The sequence below is a fragment of the Lingula anatina genome, chromosome 6 (genome assembly GCF_051362555.1).
Source record: "Lingula anatina isolate TDL-2025a chromosome 6, LinAna3.0, whole genome shotgun sequence".
NCBI lineage: Eukaryota > Metazoa > Brachiopoda > Lingulata > Lingulida > Lingulidae > Lingula > Lingula anatina.
In genome coordinates, this window is record NC_141772.1 from 2117469 (window position 1) to 2137524 (window position 20056).

At 37.0% G+C, this 20056-nt stretch overlaps 4 protein-coding genes across 6 annotated transcripts in view; 3 read left to right on the plus strand and 1 right to left on the minus strand.

Moving 5' to 3' along the window:
- LOC147760986 (uncharacterized) overlaps positions 1-20056 on the plus strand; it is a 49093-nt gene that overhangs the window by 11963 nt on the left and 17074 nt on the right. The window lies entirely within an intron of this gene.
- On the plus strand, positions 84-5146 carry LOC147760987 (uncharacterized). The gene is made up of 4 exons (XM_087014380.1): positions 84-1437; positions 1831-1899; positions 3769-3879; positions 4577-5146. The coding sequence occupies exons 1-4, from the start codon at positions 747-749 to the stop codon at positions 4654-4656; spliced, it is 951 nt and encodes a 316-aa protein (XP_086870506.1). The 5' UTR covers positions 84-746; the 3' UTR covers positions 4657-5146.
- On the plus strand, positions 5519-9163 carry LOC106160351 (NLR family CARD domain-containing protein 4-like). The gene is made up of 2 exons (XM_013536930.2): positions 5519-5556; positions 5988-9163. Exon 2 carries the CDS (start codon positions 5997-5999, stop codon positions 8928-8930), a length of 2934 nt encoding a protein of 977 aa, XP_013392384.2. The 5' UTR covers positions 5519-5556; positions 5988-5996; the 3' UTR covers positions 8931-9163.
- Positions 12196-20056, minus strand: part of LOC106174744 (prestin) — an 88851-nt gene continuing 80990 nt past the window's right edge. The window contains exons 14-17 of one of the 3 annotated variants that reach the window (XM_087014378.1): positions 14437-14640; positions 13766-13999; positions 13078-13202; positions 12196-12585 (exon numbers count right to left, since the gene is read on the minus strand). In XM_087014378.1, the coding sequence (XP_086870504.1) occupies positions 13104-13202; positions 13766-13999; positions 14437-14640 (537 nt within the window). In that variant the 3' untranslated portion in view covers positions 12196-12585; positions 13078-13103. The remainder of the gene's footprint in view (positions 12586-13077; positions 13203-13765; positions 14000-14436; positions 14641-20056) is intronic. The other 2 variants (XM_087014373.1, XM_087014374.1) reach the window with 2 other exon arrangements.

The following is a 20056-nucleotide window of genomic DNA, read 5'->3' on the forward strand; positions in this document are numbered from 1 at the left end:
CTTCGTTAAATTTAAGTCCAATGTGATTAAAATTTACGGGTTTATATATAATTGTTCAAAGGGAACAATTTTGAGAATATCAGAAGAAAACGTAACACTGAAAATATTCTATGACACAGTGTCAACAACATCAGCTGGCAGCCTTTGACAGAAAAGTGCTTGGCGTGAATAATCGATGAATTAAATGGTCTCAGAACAAAAATAATTTTTCTACAGATCTGGACCTCCTACAGATGTTAGAACATTATGGTGACAGGTCCAATAATACAAAATGGAATATCCGTTTGGAGTAGTATTTTTCCATCTTCTATACCCTTCCTATACCAATATTTTATAACCATTCAAAAAACAATGTTTCCTAACTTTTTTGATCAAGTGTATACGAAGTGTACAAAAGCACATGCTAATAAGAACTACATCGCTCTTTATTATCATCATCATAAGCCCTGCCCCTAAACGTTTACAACCAGCGTTTATTCTCCTCCCGCATTCAGCAAGTCTGTGATTTTATGCCCCATTTACCAAGGACACGCGTCTTTGTTTCTCCTTGCTGTTTCAATTTGTTGTATTTCATCTCTTCACATTAAAATATTGCAAGTTAATTTGATAAAAAATCTGGTGAATTGCATATTGACAATTTAATATTATTGCACCCACATTGAAGGTAAAATTTCCATCTTCTATTTCATCCCAGAGGAGGCAAAGGAGGAAAAGACGCACATGTAGAAGTGACAGATACCAGTGCCATGGCAACAGCAATAGAGTCATACACCGGTTCCGACCAGGAAAATTATTTCCGTCTGTGCATTTTAATTGTAGATTATGCCCTGAAAGTCTTGCAACATGTTCTTCAGAAAGAGCTTGAATCAAACTATCCCAATTTATTTGACCCGAGCACGGGATTGTTATGTGGGGTGCTTGGTGATGGAACTGTCAGAAAGAAACTGTTTAAATTACCACGAGGAGTATTTAATAAGCAGCAAAAAGACCAACTGTATCCCGCTGGAAATCCCTCCACATCAGTAACTGTTGGTGATTTAGACATCACACTGACTGTTCTCTTGCTGAGAAACATCACAAAACTGGTAACCGGGTCCAATGCATGGGACAACCCCTCTGACAGCGATAGGTCAACGGAAGCCAAGATTGGTCGAGTTAAAAGATATCGGAATGTTGAGTATGCTCATATAAAAGAGACAGCAATCAACTTGGATGTTTTCCGAAAAAAATTCTCAGATCTCAAGTCCAGGCTCCTGGCTCTCTCTGGCAGGTACAGTGGTGAGGAATACGACGACATCTTGCACAGACCTCTTGACCCTGGTTTACTTAAGGAATACCAAGACGTTATGAACAAACTGTACAATAATGACAAAGAGGTGAAAGAGTGGATGATGGAGAATCGTGATATGCTCAATAAAATCGATTTAAGGACAATAGGTTGGTACTTGTGCTTTTAGATACCTTCCTCACATAAAACTCATTGGTGCACACATGCTTTCGTTCTTCACATTTTGGTTAGGGAGCAACTTTATTTCAAACATTTTCTCGGATGTGAATGAGGTAGATATAATGATAGTGGCAGAAGCATCTGGATCTAAGAAAGGTCTATTAAAGTTTTATTAAAGTGTGAGATATATTTTCATTTTCCTTAACAAAATTCATGAGAGAATAAGTTAAAAGTAGTGGTACAAAAACAATGTAGATTGACTGGTAAAATTAACAACATACTGGTAATGATGCAGATGAAAAACAATCGTCACTCTTGAAATCCTCAATTGGATTCTCATGCTTATGTTTGAGAACTACAGTACTTTTGTGTTTTATTTACAGACATTCAGGAAAAAGTTCAGGTGCTTTATGACAGGAATCAAGATAGATCAGAACGTCGGATAAGTCCAGGTAATATACTACAGTAAATGTCAGTTTCAAAAATTGATGTATAAATGTAAGGAGATCATGTCTACTGCTGAGTGAAATAAATAATGGTTTCTAATACCACATATCATACTCAAGTGACTAAATTATATGAGTGACTTTATTATAAAGATATAACGGTTGCATTTATTTTTTGATACAAGTGTACGTGAGGAATCAGTATTTTAAAGTAATGATGAGGAAAATCACTTGGGTTACAAGATTATAACTCAGCAGAACAGAGGTAATGATTATATTTTACCAGGCATACTGTTCTGGTCAGTTTTGCTACTTTCTGGAGGGATATATGGCCTTAATTGGTCAAAATATCACCCCCGTTCCTTCAATTTAGAATTCATATGTTGATATCAGTGCAATCAAATAAAATATTTTAAAGCAAATATTCCCTTTTTATCGGTATTCTTCACCACCTCACACACTTTTTCTCTTTTCCGTTTATCGTCAATGCTAAAAACTGCTTAGTAAATTGATGTTAGATAGTGATTGGTTTGCGTCGTACTTACGTAACTTAGATATCATCATGAAAGCTGGCATGGTTAATGACAATGCTTTTAATCTATTTTGTTCAGGGACATAAGCCTCTAATAACGCTGTTTGATAAAACAAAGGCATTATCTCGCATATTTACCTATAAAATCACAAGTAACCCTTTCAGCCTTACTGTTGTGATAAAAATTGATAGCTGTTCAGGTGAGGGATATATGTTTTTAATTGGAAACAATTTCAAAACAAACACGTCATCATCTAGAATTAGCAAATTCACTCCAGTGTATTTTTTGATGTGACAGCATTATCTCTTAACATGGTAATGTTTAATTCTACACTATCTAAAATAATCAAGAAATAAAATAGATCAAAGATAACTTATCAAACTACCCTTAAATACGTCCACTCGTCCATCAGTCAAATTGGAAGAAAGGATTATATATATATATTTCTACTATAACACATTTCAATAGACATAAAAGAAACGGAAAAAAATTCCGACCCGAACATTTCTTATAGCTTTGTCGCTGGCTCTTGTGCAATTTGGTGATAAAAAAGCAGAGGGTATGAGGCATGTTTAAAGTTTAATCCTTACTCAAAAGTAGTTGATCATACGATTGATTCGTTTATATTTTACCATAAACGATGTTCATTCCTTCTAAGCCATAGACGTTTAGTAATTCCGTCACCATTCAGAGATCCTTGTTTCTACTACATACATGTGCTCAGTACTACTACTGTGACCTGTAATCGCTGGTGAGCCCATGTTTGACCGATCCAGACGTTGGTCAGTCCAACGTGTACCTTTATGAAGTACTGTTACTGTGACTCGTCGATGGCGAGAAAACGTCATGTCAATTTTAAGAAATGCCTTATTTACACATGGACTTTTTCCAATGCCTGACTTTGAATTTCCACTGGTCCGAGTCCATTTTCTTTTATTGAAATTTTGAAATACCGCATATTTAAAAACTGTTATATTGTATTTTTAAGCTACATGCATGTTGTAAATTAGAACATAAACGGCAAAAATGTTCTTTACACTTAAATGTTAAATTGGCTGTTTACTGCATGTATAAATCTCACTCCTTCAATCAGTTCTGTAATTAATATTTCTGTCCATTGGACACCTTTGCTGCCGTGATATTTATGACCATGTCAATCATACACAGGTATATATACTTCATGACTAATTGATCATCGCCCATTTTACTTAATCTGCACCAGGAAGCAATTACTTGTACTTGCTTGAAAATAACTTTTCAATATTCAGATAGACCATCTATCCCAGTGATATTACAGTAGATATGCACATCTATAAATTGTTTATACTTCCCTCTAAATCAGGTTCACGAAGCAGATCGTCTTCCCAGTCTGACAGCGACGGTTCTCCAGTACCCTCAACGTCCACAAGTGGCCAAAAATCTGGGCGTCACCACAAGCAGAGGGCGAAAAGTGGTAAGAATTAGAAAATTGAAAAAATAAATTGTGAATGCTCAGTGCCAGAATGTTTATCAAAATATGGTATCAATAATAGTGATAGACCTACTGATGTACAGAAACTACTGTACAGATGTGCAAAGAAGCAGATCTTCTACACTGTCTGACAAGGACTCTCCAGCACACTCAACCTCCTCATCTGGCCAAAGATCTGAAAACTCTGCAGAACGGAAAACTAGACGTGTTAAGACCAGGAAAATTAGTAATATTCAAATTGTGTGTGCTCATTTTACGTTACGACAAATTATCCACAAACCTTAATATTTGTAAAAATTATTTATGATTTTCTTTTCACATGGCCCTAGGTCTACGTATGTTCAAACATAATTATTACAATAGTCTAATTTTTTTGTGGGTGGAGGGGGTGTGATGTAATGATGCAATAAGTCACGTGGTGTAGGTCAGAGGTCATGGGTGCGCAGCAGAGAGTAGGGATGCGACGTGGCATGTGATGCATGGACTTTTAATTTTGTAATAAATATTTCAATCTTTAATACATGTACGTTGTTACAATACCATAGGGGAAACTACAGTAGTATACATTTAAAGATTGTACAACATTTGTCGTTTGCTTTTTATATAAAGAATTTGATCGTTTGCACAATGTATTCACCAAGAAAACAAACTTAAATGCATTTCTTATTTTATTTTCTAGGAAAACACAGGATTGGAGACCCTGACCCACAATTCACAAAACGTCACGCAGAACGTAAGTTATTTTACTCTGATAAATAACAAACTGTCAAGTAAGATGAATCAGCAATATTGCATTTTGTTATTAAAAATTACAAACTTTTCTTTTTATATTACCAAAGGTGTGGTCAATAATCATAGTTTTTTTTTACCAGTGTTGATGTGGGAGCCAAGGCAAGTACAGTTTTATAATGCGTGTTTGTGTGTATATCTGCACGTGTGCGTGAATGTGTATGTGTGCCTGTGTGAACGTGCGTGTGTCCGTACTAGTATGTTTGTACATGTGAACGTGTGTTTTGTGAACATGTGTATGTGTGTGTGATCACCTCAGGAGATATCATGACTATTACATATTTTCCATCATCATGGGCCACATAATTTTGTATTGGGTTCAAAACTGAAAGTAAGATGTATAAATGTAGTGTCCGCTTTCAATATGGCTGTGATAAAGGTCCAAATTACCACAGTAACGATACACGAGTCCTTTTAGACTCCATATTCTACGACACTAGAAACCAACGAGAAAAATATGTTCTATGCACCTTTTTCTTACTATTTTTACTTAAGAAATGTTTGTATTATACAGTGCAAATATTGTTAATAAAAGATATTTATATAAATAAATCTTATATATTTCATCCAATGTGAGTACAGGAAAACTTTTAGTCTCTGTGAAACATTGAACCTCGACGCCCTTTAGTTTATGGTGGCTTGGTCAATTTAGTTAAATAGACTGAGCTTAGAATGTCCTATAATTGCATGAATGAATACTAGTGTGAATTACATTGTTAACAACAATCATGTTATTTTTGTCAACATTTAGATTATAAGTAAGACTGGAAAAATATTTACTTATAACATTGACTATACCGTTTTTCCTATAGAATATGTTTCTTTTCAGGCACCAAACTTAAAACAAGGAGGTCAGATACCTGCTATCAGGTAATGTACATCATTACATGTAATATATGTCGCTCTACATTGTGCTCAACATCTTGTTATAACTACTTAATAATTTCATGAATGTTTGAATATGACGATGTCAAACGTTCCTAATTTTCCATGTCCATGTAATATATATAAATGTAGGGACTGTTTGGAGGTACTATTGGAAGTAAAACCTATCTCAATATTAGCTGTTGTCTGAAGAAAAAATCACATCATTCTTGTAGGGACAGTTTGTAGTGTGAGGGGCTGTATGTCTGCAGACCCTGCGTGATTATTTTAACACTGCACGCACTAATCAACTGATATTTCAGCCAGATAATGCTGACAATAAAAGTAGAATATGAGGCAATGTAATTATTGGTTATACCACGTTATAATATCTAATGTAATCTAAATAAACTTTGAATTTATTCCCCATTTTCCAGGCACCTATAATGAGACCAACACACAAAAACCTTTTGGTGAAAATGAGACAAATGCTTGTAGAAAATCTCCGCGTTGAGGACATCATTCGGGACATGGTAGCCACGAACATATTCAGTAACGACAATGCAGAAAAGGTAATGGCTAAAGAAACAGAAAATGATCAAGCTTTTGAATTTCTTCGTATTCTACCGAAATGTGGTCCTCGTGCATTTGAAACATTTGTTGAAGTGTTGAGAAAACACAATAAGATAGAACTTGCAGATAAGCTAGCAGACAAAGCGACTGCATACAGTAGTAAAAACCAATTAGCGTCTTTCTACATAAAATACATGAGTCAAATACAGCGTCTTCCTTGGGACCCCGACGACACAATGCACTTAGATGACGTCTTTGTTAACCTGCAGTGGGTACAAGAGGAAAGGAAACCAGCAGGTACCAGTTCTGATCCAATCCGTAGCTATACATCAATATTACACACCAAACAAGGGAAGAGACCGAAGAGAATATTGGTCAGAGGAAAAGCAGGCATTGGCAAAACCACATTTACACAAAAGATGGCAACAGACTGGGCAAATGCCACACTGGGTTTAGGAGAATGTGATGAAGTCCTTTTGAGATATAAACATGTTTTAATAATAAATCTACGCAGCGTTCAGCCTGGTCAAACATTGAAGGAAGCAATGGAAACACAAATCACTTGTTCTGCAGAAAATAGGAAAGCAGTGACAGATGAAGTCATGCAAGCTCTAGACTATGACAGTGAGCATGTTCTGTTGGTCTTTGATGGTTATGATGAATATGATATCAACACCTCCACAGAAATCACAGACATCATTTACCGAAGACAATACCAAGATGTGTGCACCGTCATCACAACACGTCCGTGGAAGGCAGAAGAACTGATGAACAGACGAATGATGGACGATGCGTATGAAATAACTGGGCTAACAGAGGACAACATAGCTGAATATGTTGCTAAATTCTTTAATGATAAACAGAAATATGATGATTACCTGGCACTGAGGTCAGAATCCTATTTAAAGAGTCTGGATGTATTGCGTTCAATAGGGAAGGGTCTCGTAGGCTACCTAGAGGAAAAGAAGCTGATGTCTCTGGTGAGGATTCCAATACTTTTACTGTTTGTTTGTCTTATGTGGCAAGAAGATCAACAAAGTGATGCCAAGACAGATTCACTCCCAGCTTCATACACACTGCTATACAAGAAACTAATACAGTTGCTTTTAAGACGAAGATACGGCATCAGGACACAGGTTGAAATGGAACAGTCTGCATGCGTTAAAAATCTTGAAGAAGAAACATTTATCAGCCTTGGCAAGCTGGCTTACGATGGACTGGTGAAACCAGATGGGGGTCTCATATTTGATGAAAAGGACTTGCAGACGATTCCAGATGTCAACGAATTGTACAGTTTAGGTCTACTTAGCAAGTGTAAGGTTCACAGTAACCTTGATGTTAAACACGAGGTAACTTTTCCACACAAAACAATTCAGGAGTTTTTTGCGGCAAAATACCTGGCGGGGACATTAGACGAAAAGGTGAATAACATTTTAGATCAATTGTTGGAAAACTTAGACACCCCTGATAAACTATTCGACATGGATTTTGTGCTGCGCTTTGTGTGTGGGTTATCTAGGAGTGCAACTGGCAAAGTGCTACGTAGAGCGAAATCTCTTCAAGGCGAATTTGAGAAAGAAATATTTAAGCCTTATCTCAGGAACAGTCATTTTCGCAGGGTTATCCAGTTGTGTAATGATATCCTTCTAGAACACTGGTATGCCCACTGTCCCCAAGAAACAGTGCTGCCCCTTGAGCTTATCTCCTGGCACAGGGTACTTTGCATACCTGGATCATTTCGTCACTCTGATCCCAGATTCCAGCAGGTTTTGTATGACAGTGTAGATAGTTTATTGTCCAGTCCTCAGATATATTCTGGTATGCTGAAAGGTTTGATTGCTGTCCGTCTTGACAGCGACATGTTAGTTACAAAAATACCAGACGATATATCTACCAGAAGACAAGAAATAGAGCACAAACTTTTATCTTTACTCAGAAAGTGTGACATGTTCGAGGAACTAGTAGCGGTACTTTGGCAGACTGAATATCACACATGTGATGATTGCACATATACATTAAATCATGTTATATCAAAAGCTCCTAACCTTCAAACACTTGTAATAACTACAAATTACAGTGGAGCATTATCATCAATACCAAACCCTGGAAAACTGTTACATCTGGAGGTCAGTGACATAAATGTTCAAGACTGGCAGGTGATCCTACAGATGGGACACTTGGAGTGCATTAACGTAAGTGGCGGCCTATCAAGAGACCCACCTCCTCAACTGGGGTTAATACCTATTACCAGTCATGATTTAACTCGTATAGACATTAGTTTTACCCATCTTCGTGCCGTGGGTGTACAGCTTCTTGGGAGGAACCTTCATCATGTGCCAGGGCTGGAATATCTGACACTGGACTGTGTATTCAATAATGGACCCTGGTGTGGGCCTGACACGTGTACATGTCCTAGGGGTGAAGATAACACAGACTATGACAGATGTCAGGATGTCTGTGAAGCCGTGTGTGAACTAAGCCAAGGTGTGATACACACCACTAAGCTGAAGTACTTCTCATTCAGTGTCAATGACTTGGGTCGGTACCACGGTATCACCAGTCCACTGATAGTATTGATTCAATCTCTCAGTACAGTGTCAGAGCAGACTGGAATGATGATTAATATGTCCTATAATCACCTGGGCAGTGTTGACCGCCTCAGTGAGCTGATAGAAGCCATTGTCAGTTCTTACCAGCATGTATCATCTTGGAATCTTCGGTTGAATGACCTTGAGGAGAGTCTCCCAACGCCAGGCGACAGTCTTAATTGTAAGGTGTCGCATGATCTTTTATATGTGAAAACCTGAACATATGTGTTAAGTCTCGTTCACATATGCAAAATGAAGTCTATTTCAAGATGTGGATGCTTTAGCACAGTTGTGATATTTTCATCACCGAGCAATGCTAAAGCACGCTCGGCTGTCACCTTGATTGGATAGTAAACGATTGTCGTAAAATCGCTAAATGATATTAAAACCGGGTGCATAAACTTGAAAACCACCTACAACAACCTTGGACTACCACATTAATCCAATACAATGCAAACATAAGCTATAACAAGTGGTTAAAGCCTTCAAACCGAATGTCGTAAAGTCCCCATATACCTCCATAAAGACAATAAAATAGAATGAGCTTCTGAAACAAACCTGATCCAGTTCCAACAGAATAATCGAAATAAAATACTGCCGGGCATCGGAGCGGCCTAAAACTTGGCACGCTTACCGCTAATACTGCAGGCTACATCATCCCGTCGCTCGTTTGTAAATTCCGTGCATGGCATACGCACAATCAAACCGTAAAAAACAAATTCTCGGGGTGTCGTTGGCTAGGTCCACTCAACAATCCAATTCAGGAAATGACGTAACCGCAGAGGTCGCATTGTCCAATGGCATGGGTTCTTTTTCGTAATGGTAGGTTAGAGTGGACCTGGCCAACGACACCCCGAGAATTTGTTTTTTACGGTTTGATTGTGCGTATGCCATGCACGGAATTTACAAACGAGCGACGGGATGATGTAGCCTGCAGTATTAGCGGTGAGCGTGCCAAGTTTTAGGCCGCTCCGATGCCCGGCAGTATTTTATTTCGATTATTCTGTTGGAACTGGATCAGGTTTGTTTCAGAAGCTCATTCTATTTTATTGTCTTTATGGAGGTATATGGGGACTTTACGACATTCGGTTTGAAGGCTTTAACCACTTGTTATAGCTTATGTTTGCATTGTATTGGATTAATGTGGTAGTCCAAGGTTGTTGTAGGTGATTTTCAAGTTTATGCACCCGGTTTTAATATCATTTAGCGATTTTACGACAATCGTTTACTATCCAATCAAGGTGACAGCCGAGCGTGTGCTAAAGCATGCCTTGGTCTACCAGTATTTCAGTATTCAATATTTATGCTTGTTACCCAGACACTGATAGTGTACTCTTAATCAGCTGTTACATTGTATCTTATTGTCAGTCTTCAACATCTACTGGTATAGTGCATTCCAAATCATTGTGTAAATATAAAACTTGATACAATTGTAAATGGTTGATACATTTTTTTTTTTTCCTGTCAATAACCATCTGTACATATTACTATAGGTCATAATATCAAGACACATGTTGGTTGTGATATTGTATTTAGACTCATTTATACATGTATAAACATACAGCCTTATTTGGATATGAAATGGTGTGCTTAATGTATGTATATTGATGAATAAGGTGTTTTTTTAAAGGAATTACATAGCTTATTTGTTGACTTGACATACAGCAGTTCATGAAATTTTAGTGTCTTTTTGAAAAATAAAGTGTAAATCTGTATATCACTATGTGTGTGCAAGTTGGATGGGTGAAATGTATGGTCGTTAAAAAACTTGCTTTTTGCACATTTAAAATACGGGGTCATGGCGATACTCCCCCGCACCGATAATCCCCCTTAGTAATTTTTGTGTTATGCATATCGATACGACCGCACACCGATAGATCCCCGCACCGGTACATCCCCGCGCCAATACTTCCCAGCACCGATGCTCCCCTACAAATGCAGAAGCGATGCGGGGATGTACCGGTGCGGGGGAGTATCGGTGCGGGGACTTATCGGCATGTCAACGATCATGTGTTTGACATATTGTGCCGGTTCAGTATTTTGAAACTTTTCTTATAGTTAGCTGTTTTGAAACACACATTAAAACACATTTCTTGAAGAAACTGTAGAATTAAAACTAAGCGTTTTTATGAGTTTTAATCTGTACATAATTCTGATTATTACTTATACAGGTATTAGACTTGAAGGTAATGATAGGTTTTTTAGTTATTGTTGAAAACTGAAGTTTTGTGAGACAAAAATTCTAGTTGTGAAGATTAACATAAGAAGTCTTATAATAATTTCCTATATTTGTCATGAAGGATCATAAAAGATCTCACTTGTTGTAATAGTGCTAGGAAGAAAAAATAAATTGCGAGTTATTAAACACATATGGAGTAAACACATTTTTTCTAATTACTGTAAAATGTACAAAATTACAATATATTTTCCCGGTAATATTTAATTACTTGAATTCAGTTTAAAGACAAACAGCAAATGCAGTATGGTGTGGTTTTAATATGTTATTGTATTACCGTCAATTAATATCATTTGGAGTATGTACATCTAAAGAAAAAAGTGATTTAATAAGTAACCAGCGCAGTCCAAACTGTGAGTAATAAATGATTTAATAATGTATCAATGCAGCCAGACCTAGGAATGATAGATGATTTAATATTGTTACATGATTACACATTTTAACGTCCACTGATGAGTCGGGAGTGTCATCATGCAGGTCAATATCAGAGGGTTTCGGTTTTTATGAAAAAGGATGGGCACTGGGGGACCGTTTGCATCTGAGTTCAGCGTGCTAGTCGGTAGGCCATCTTAACGAGCATAAAATATCTACCCACTCAGCAAATTTAGACAGCCTTCTTATTTTGTGCTAATCAAGCTCTACAAGGCAACACCACGTGTTACTCACCCACCTGTTAAAGATTTATGATAATTATGTTCTAACTGCAATGTGAATATCACCGCACGTTGAATTTTAAGGAGAACAGTTTGTTTTTTTAAAATGAATCAGGACAGTTTCAAAACGTGTGTGCTGTGTATTTACAAGACCTTATCCTATTCAGAATATCCATCAAGGCTTGTTATATAAGTAAGCGGTTCCACGTGATGATTTTTATATGATCATGTTACTAGGAGTAGAGTGACGGTGTATATGGTTTGATCGGAAAAATCGATCCACTGGGATCCAGCGTGGACTGGTACGGCTCCAAATCTCGACACAGGACCTTGGCTTTTGCACAGCAAAGTTCTAGTACCGCGACCGAAAAACGTTCCGACTGACTTGTCCGTATTGAACACAAACATAATTGTAAACTGTAGTGTACATGTAATATTACCATTATTGGCTCACAAAAATCACGTGATGTCCTTTTACCCAACGACTGGTCATGGCGGTAATTTTAGACAATTCATGAAGTCCACGGTGCAAAGTAGCACAAAATACATAAAAGCTAAACTATAAATCTTTACAGGTGCCAGCCATGTGTAGGTTATACTGCTTTATTGACGTCTCTTCCCGGCATATACTTAAAACATACACTTGAATAAAATAAAATTATCCAACAAACTTTTTAAAAGCCATGTACGTCCACATGCAATAATTCCCATGGACCCCAATTTTATGACGATTTTCTATGGAAATCTGACGATGTCAAGTACACGAGAAACACAGGCATGACGAAACGTTTGTACCCCATAACCTTTACTATAGTGACATTTTACTCGAAAATAATGTTTAACTTCTCATAAAAGAGAACACAAAACACAGCACGATTTCATTGCTTTGGCGAAATACTCTCATAATTCAAAACGTCAAAAATAATTTTGCCACTGATGCTTCAGTTTCCGGAGCATGGGAGGTGATGAGGGTGTCATCTTCTAACTGAAAGTAACTAAATAACTATCGGCAATTATGAGTTGGATGTTTTCGTTTACAATCACCACCACTTTACTAAGTAAAAGGGTCAGCTGCAAAGACAATTGTCGCTCTGTTTTTCTTCACTCGTAGAGGAGCAGACGAGGACAAATTTATCATTTTTGTGATATCTTTCGTGGTAGGGGAGGAGAAGGGTCTGGTAGTATATTGTTCGTATTATTGTTTTCAGCGCCACTTAGAGCATCTGAACTGTATCCTCTGCCTTGAGGAGGTCAAATTTGTTAGCATTTTCAGGTATTAAAATTGCCCCGTTTTGCTGTTCTTTATATCTACTTGGGTGTGGTGCAGAGGGATCATCCAGTACGTATCAGGGGGTAACATTCCAGACATACTGTCATCTGTTGCAAACTGCAATGAGACGCTGAGACGCAGTGGAGCCCCCCCCCCCCCCCTCCACACACACACACACATACAGAATTGTCAAATTGTTTTTAATACCTTCTGAAGCAGGGGTAGCTCGGTTGTCAGTACATCAAGTACTGCGTCGTGGACCGTAAGATAGATGGCGTCTCCGTCTTGGTCACCGTGGAATACATTTTTCTGGACTGTCTCAGTAAGCTCATCTAGAAGACAGAAACAATTAGAATTCTCAATGTCAACTTACAACATTAATAATTAATATTGACGTTAATTTTCACCTTTGTATGAACCACTTTAAGATAAAAAGCTGAGCTTACATTATAAGAACCAATAATCAGTTCTTCAAATACTGTGAAATTATTAGTAAGTTTTCTTGGAGTTTCTAGTAAGTTTCTAGTTACAAACCTCTGCAATGCGCAAGAACAACCTGAACTCCAACTTCTTTGTAATCATATACAATCTCAAATGAAATTAACTTTCCGCTTATTTTCTTATTTTAGCTAATTGCTCCGTCTTATGATAGGTTGAAAGAGTCAGTATGATATATGTAACAATAAAAACATATCTCACGAGTAAAACATGTAATTAAAAACACTGTTAGGTATAGAAGTGAAATAATTTTCATATACCGAGATGAAAGGACAGTATCATTTCCAGCATGATATGCAATTTTTCTTCAATCAAACATGTCGTATTTATCAAAGGACAGAGAGAGAAGCGAGAGAGAGAGAGAGAGAGAGAGAAAGGAGAGGGCAGTGACTTTTACCTGTTTCAGAGCCTGGATACCAACAGCGTCTACAAAAGCCATGGCGGAACAGTCAACTATGATATGATGAATAGCGAGCTGAGGTGGAAGCTCTTCATTAACTTCTGAGGGTAATTTGTCATCAGGTTGGACGTCCTCCATGTGGAGACTAAGTACTCCTTTGGACAGGCCTAGCATACCGCTGTTACTTACACCGTTCACTTCTGTAGGCTTCTTTATTGTGGTAGGAATGCACTGAATGAATAACAACTCTTAGTAAAAAATTCTAAAGAGTTAATGCTGGTCTAATATATGTATTTGATAGATAAGGTATGAACGTTTTTTTTCTCCAGCACACACTACTAGTTGGTATCACATTTATTTTCCATTCAAAGCGTGGCATTGCGGATCCGAATAGATGAGCGTTAATATCGTTGAAATAATAATAATAATAATAATAATAATAATAATAATGCTTAGTATAGCAAATTGCCAATTGCCAATTAATAGAGCTCCACAAAAGCCCGCCACCAAAAATCGACTTTGACCTTTCCGAAATTGTTTATGGAAACCCGTTATTTACTTTGTATTACTTTGAGTGAAACCATTATGACCAACGAATTAAAATATTTATCTCTTTGACGGAGTTAATAAATCACTGAATAAACGCCAATATTTATGTGAAATCTAACCTCTACTTTTTGTCTTTTCTTCTCTTCCTTCTCTCTCTCTTTCTCCAACGCTTCGCTTTTCTCTTTGCTCTTCATCTGTTTGGCTTTCAGGAGTGACGGATCACAGGCAGTAGCTGCGTACAGCTTGCTCCGGAAGTGTTCAGCGTTGGCGTAATACAGAGATGATCCAAAGTGGAATATCTTGATACCTGGAATCTCCTCCACCTGGATATATAGGTATATGACCAAATTCCTTTATCACCATGATCAGCATTTTTATTATTATAATTATTGTTATTTTCAGAAGAAAAAGAAAAATAAATCAGGGTGATCTGAATAAAACACTACATACATGTAAGTCAGTAAATCAATATAAACATCCACTGTTCTCGTCCTTTTAACATTTTGCATTATTTGCATTAGCCATATTCCAGGGGCGAAAAACAGCTGTTTTGTTCGGGGGAAAAGGGCAGTTGCACTCATCATATCTTGTTGATGATAAAAACTGTAACTCCCTATGCCTTAAGCAAACATTAAATCAAGTCAAGTGATTGCCCCTCCCCCCCCCCCCCCCCCCCCCCCCCACGTCTCATGCCTCGTAGGCAACCACATGTGTCGACTCTTAAAATATTTTTGTTATCATATACTGTATGTTGGTGCCCTTGGAATAGCAGTTATATCAAAATCAAAATAATAAAACACACTCACCATATAAAAGGTTAGAAAACAAAGTTGTTTTTAATAATTAAAAAAGACTGTGTAATGAAGTGGGAAAATCTTCAGTGTATATAAAAAATCCAATAAATGGTGGATGCATTACCCATCAACATTTTGTGAAAATATTAGCCTTAGCTACTGTGGTTATTTTAGTATGATTCAAAATAACGGTGCTTGTGGATTTTTGGGCTATGTATATTTGAAACCAATAACTTAAAAAGCATACTCACCATCTTGTATATATTGCATGTCTCTGTATATATCCGAGTGGGGCACTCTCCCATACAAACACATGTACGGCCTTATATAGAAGAAATAGGTGTGTTAGTATATTATGGAGACAACTATATGTAGCGCACTTAAAGGAAAGACGATCTTACATCTAATTGTCCAGATGGCAGATTCAAAACACTGGCTGACTATGTAGGCTGCCAAGTGTTTGAAACTCTTCCACAGTCACTATGCAAAATCAAAATTTTAATTATTTAAAAATTTTAATTTAATTTATTAAAATTAATTTACTTCCAGCATGAAATAGCGAAATTATATCGTATATCGAAAGTTTTTCCCTTTTTGATAAATGTTAAAGAGATTTATGTACAAATGCACTGTGGGTTTATGAAAAAAATGCAAAGATATCGATAATTAATGTAGGTGACAAAACCAAAGCGCTATTTTGATACACAGGCTGATACCTGTATGGAATTTTATCGGCATATACCATAAAATATAATAAATGCACTTGTAGCATGAAGTATTCAGCACACCATTACATAATGGTAAAATATTAGATAGTACTACATTATACATTGATAGTGCTATACTGTCCAAAATATATTAGGCAGATGTGTTGAAAATACCATGGTCAGGTGATACAAACTAAAGATGTCATACCACTGTGTCCTGAACACGACGGTGAGCAGAGAGAAACCAACTCCTATCATGAGGCCATACTTCAAGTCAAGGATAACCACCCCAAGGAAAGTAACGATCCAGATGGCCTTCGTGAAAAAAAGATATATATATATATATATATATATATATATATATATATATATATATATATATATATATATTAGAAATGTACTTATGACTTTCAAAGAACGTTAAATGAAAAAAATCAACGTTTTAATTATTGTGTGACACATAGCCACTATAAGACTCGGTGTGTTAGGTGTTCCAAGTATGAAATAGAATATATTATCAGGCGAGTGTGTTAGGTGTGACAATATGAGCGCGACAGCTTTGCTTATTGCTTACAAAATCAAATCTAGAAATCCCCCACAGTCTCTTGATGCTTTTGACCTGCAAGAACATGCCTTTCAGTGACACGATGATGATGGAGGCAAGAACACACTGAAAAAAACACCTCGCTTTAATTAGAGTTACGAGAAAATTAATTACTTTAAAAGCAAAGAATGATGGATGAACGTCGGGTGTGTGTGTGCTACTGAAAGAGTTGATCATCATAATTTTAATTTATATTTATAGTTAAAATTACAACCTCACTACTCTTTTACAACTTCCTGCAGTTATTTTGCACAGCGCTTTCTAAGTACTGGTGCTTCTAGTATTAAGAAAACAGCACTGTTCTGGCGCATTCTCCTTTATCTCGTCAATATTATTAGCAATGTGTTCGGTGCACTGATCTTTAAGTATTGACAAGTTAAACATCTGTGTCGTCGCCAATACGCTGATGCCCTGGTCACAACTCAAACCAAAAATTGATTTTGTTTTGTATTGATGTGATCATATCTGGGAGTGAAATAAAGATCCCTGTTTTTTATAAATATTGTCAATATAATTTTAAATGGGCTTCAGATGATATTCACCTGTACATCAGTCATTTAAGGAAAAAGTGATAAATCCATCTTGCCTGTAAAAAAATAGATAAATAAATAAATAAATTTACCGATAGGAATAAAAGAAAATATAAATAAGAAATGAATTAAATATAAAGTTTTATTAGATTTACTGTGTACTGATCATGCTATATACACTGTACCAACAAACCACATGAGAATGGCTGCCTTGTTGGACCGCTAGAGTTATGTCCAACTTCCCTCTAGCAAACGCAGGTGACTTGCTGATAGATCACATACATTGTATCTGACCTTAATACTCTAAACTGAGCATTTTTTAAAATAAAATTTTTCACTTCTATGCTCTTCTGTTTACATCACACCGATGCTATTCCCGGGGGTTCATCACACAGAAACAACATACCTCATTCCCCACAGGTTACCTGTACAATCCTAGGGTTAGCAAGGCTAGAGAATCATCAGCATACAGCCGTAGAGATTCTACGAATAAAAAAACATTTAAGGCACGTCATTCATGTAGTGCTGTCTAGTTTTCGTTTCGAGATTGGCTAAATAACTAACACTATAGGTATGAAATAGGTAACAATTTGCTGCAATCAAACAATCTAACCGCAATATTTGTCCAGATAAGAACCTGCGTTAGGTCGCTGTTAATCAATCATTATAAGTCACCATAGCGAGACTCTGTACGTGCATGCTATCTCTACATATAAAGGTGAAGGCGAAATGCAATACACATGCAGATAAGTGCTAGAAGTCGCCGAAATTTGATAATTGAAAAGTTTGTAAGGAGCAAAGTAGTAGTGAAAAAAGCGTAATTGGAAAGCGTTATTGGAATTAAGGAGCTTGAGTACCAGGTGACAACGCGACACTGAAATATTTTATGACTCACAATGTCACCAACATCACCTGACAATATTGGAGAGACGCCATGTTACTTTCTTAGAGGAAAATCTTAACGCAGCTCAAATAATGTCACTTTTGAAGACTTAAAATGTAAAAGGATCCGACTTCATCATGGAAAAAATCTAACAAAACTGTTTTTGTGCAAGAACTCACTGCGCTTGGAAACCCAATGATGTATTTTTATTTGATGAGTGTAGAAGACTTCCCTAATGAACTTGTTTTGAAGAAATATTCGTAAAAGACTGCAGACAGATTGAATCTCAGAGGTACAGTATGGGGCTTACTATTTACAAACTCACTCTCTCTCTCTCCTTTCCTATCCTGTTTCCTCCATTCTCTCTCTCTCCATTCCTTCTGTCCTATCCTGTTTCCTCCAGTCTCTCTCTCTCCATTCCTCCTCTCCTATCCTGTTTCCTCCAGTCTCTCTCTCCATTCCTCCTCTCCTATCCTGTTTCCTCCAGTCTCTCTCTCTCCATTCCTCCTCTCCTATCCTGTTTCCTCCAGTCTATCTCTCTCCATTCCTCCTCTCCTATCCTGTTTCCTCCAGTCTCTCTCTCTCCATCCCTCCTCTCCTCTCCTGTTTCCTCCAGTCTATCTCTCTCCACTTTTTTTATGAAAATGCATGAATATTATTAGTGACTACTATCACAAAGACTTCTACTCTTTTTCGACAACATAAAATTTGGTTAGCAGCCTGACATGTATTGAAATATCCGCTATCTTTAAGAGGATTCTTTTCGAGAAAAATGGACCCAGTCACTGTACATGCATATACATTTAAATGAACGACCTGTTTCGTGTATACCCCTATATCTACTTTGATATCTCAAATGCTAAGAGTGATATTTTACAATGTAGTTCTAGTTTATGTATGCTTATTTTGAAGGAAAAATCAGTCAAAACTATTTAGGCTTAAGATTGTCACGTAGAAGAAGTCTAAAAGGAGGCTGAAATAGATACAGGGATGGGAACAATAATGGGAAGTTAGTTTTTACACGTTCAAAGCTAAGGATGGTCTTAATGATGATGATTGCGAATGAAGGGTTAATTTGCGCTCTTTCTCTCTCTCTCTCTCTCTCTCTCTCGGCCCAGAAAACGAGAATTATGAATGTACCAATTTTCAGAAAGATTAGTATTTAAAACTATAATGCTTATGTGTACTTTGTCAGTGAAACTGAGGGATGTTCAATAATCAGTTAAACTGGTTTCCTTCCAAGGTGACCTTGAGGTTCCCATATCTGGTTGAAACTGGTTCTTTTATCTCTGTAACCTAACTGACGTTGAATATTGCTTGCACCAGCAGTCTCTAGAGAAAAACATTGAATCATTCTCCTGTGCGTTTCTTATAATATTTCAAGTATTTTTTTTAGCTATTTTACCGATCTCATTTACAACCGAACGTGGCTAGGATATCAAGTACATGAATAACAGTTTGATTGCTGATATTACATGCCCCTGTTAGTACAGCCTTGACTTATATGAAGGTCCTGTTTATTGACAACATCACCTGATTTTGCTGCTTGACAATTTAAAAGTAATATATAACTTATTAAACTAACTGTGACTGTGCACAACTGCAAGATAGCAGACGTACCTGTAGAGTGTGGCAGCCAGCGAGAGTATGTGTGTGTGTGTGTGTGTGGGGGGGGGTCGTTAAAAGCAGCTTCTGGTAGCTCCCCTCGTATGTGTATATGGAATTTCAACCAACCCAAAGAGAAATGAAAGAAATGTTCTGACAGCAGCATTTTAGCTAGCTGACATATAATTATTTTACCTCCTTCCCTCAATTTTCTGTTAGCAGCATTTTAGTTAGCTGCCACATGTCTCCCCCCTTTCTCCTCTGTGCCCAGTTCTGTCCCTAAAATCAGCCCCTGGTACATCTATATAGGGTTTCAAACAATGCAAAAATAAATGGTGAAAATGTTTTGTTAGCAGCATTTTAGCTAGCTGCCACATATCTTCACCTTTCTTCTTCTTTGAATATAGACATTTAAGGCTAAACTCCTGAATCAGACAGTCTGCGGTCTAACAGCGTATCTATAATTATTTGAAAATACGCGTAAAACTACGTTTGTAAGATTGTTAAATAACTACATTACATCATGCACAATCTAATGGAATATTTTTAGTTACGAGCCATGAATTTAAAACACATTTATCAGACCTGCACGTTCAAAGACCTCAGTGAGGTCAGG

What these genes read in the sequence shown, in the direction of transcription:
- LOC106160351 (XM_013536930.2), top strand. Translation starts at nt 5,997, where the DNA reads ATGAGACCAACACACAAAAACCTTTTGGTGAAAATGAGACAAATGCTT.
- LOC147760987 (XM_087014380.1), top strand. Translation starts at nt 747, where the DNA reads ATGGCAACAGCAATAGAGTCATACACCGGTTCCGACCAGGAAAATTAT. An exon ending in AGAACGTCGGATAAGTCCAG is followed by an intron (nt 1,900 to 3,768) that starts GTAATATACTAC and finishes CCTCTAAATCAG; the next exon opens with GTTCACGAAGCAGATCGTCT. An exon ending in CAAGCAGAGGGCGAAAAGTG is followed by an intron (nt 3,880 to 4,576) that starts GTAAGAATTAGA and finishes TTTATTTTCTAG; the next exon opens with GAAAACACAGGATTGGAGAC.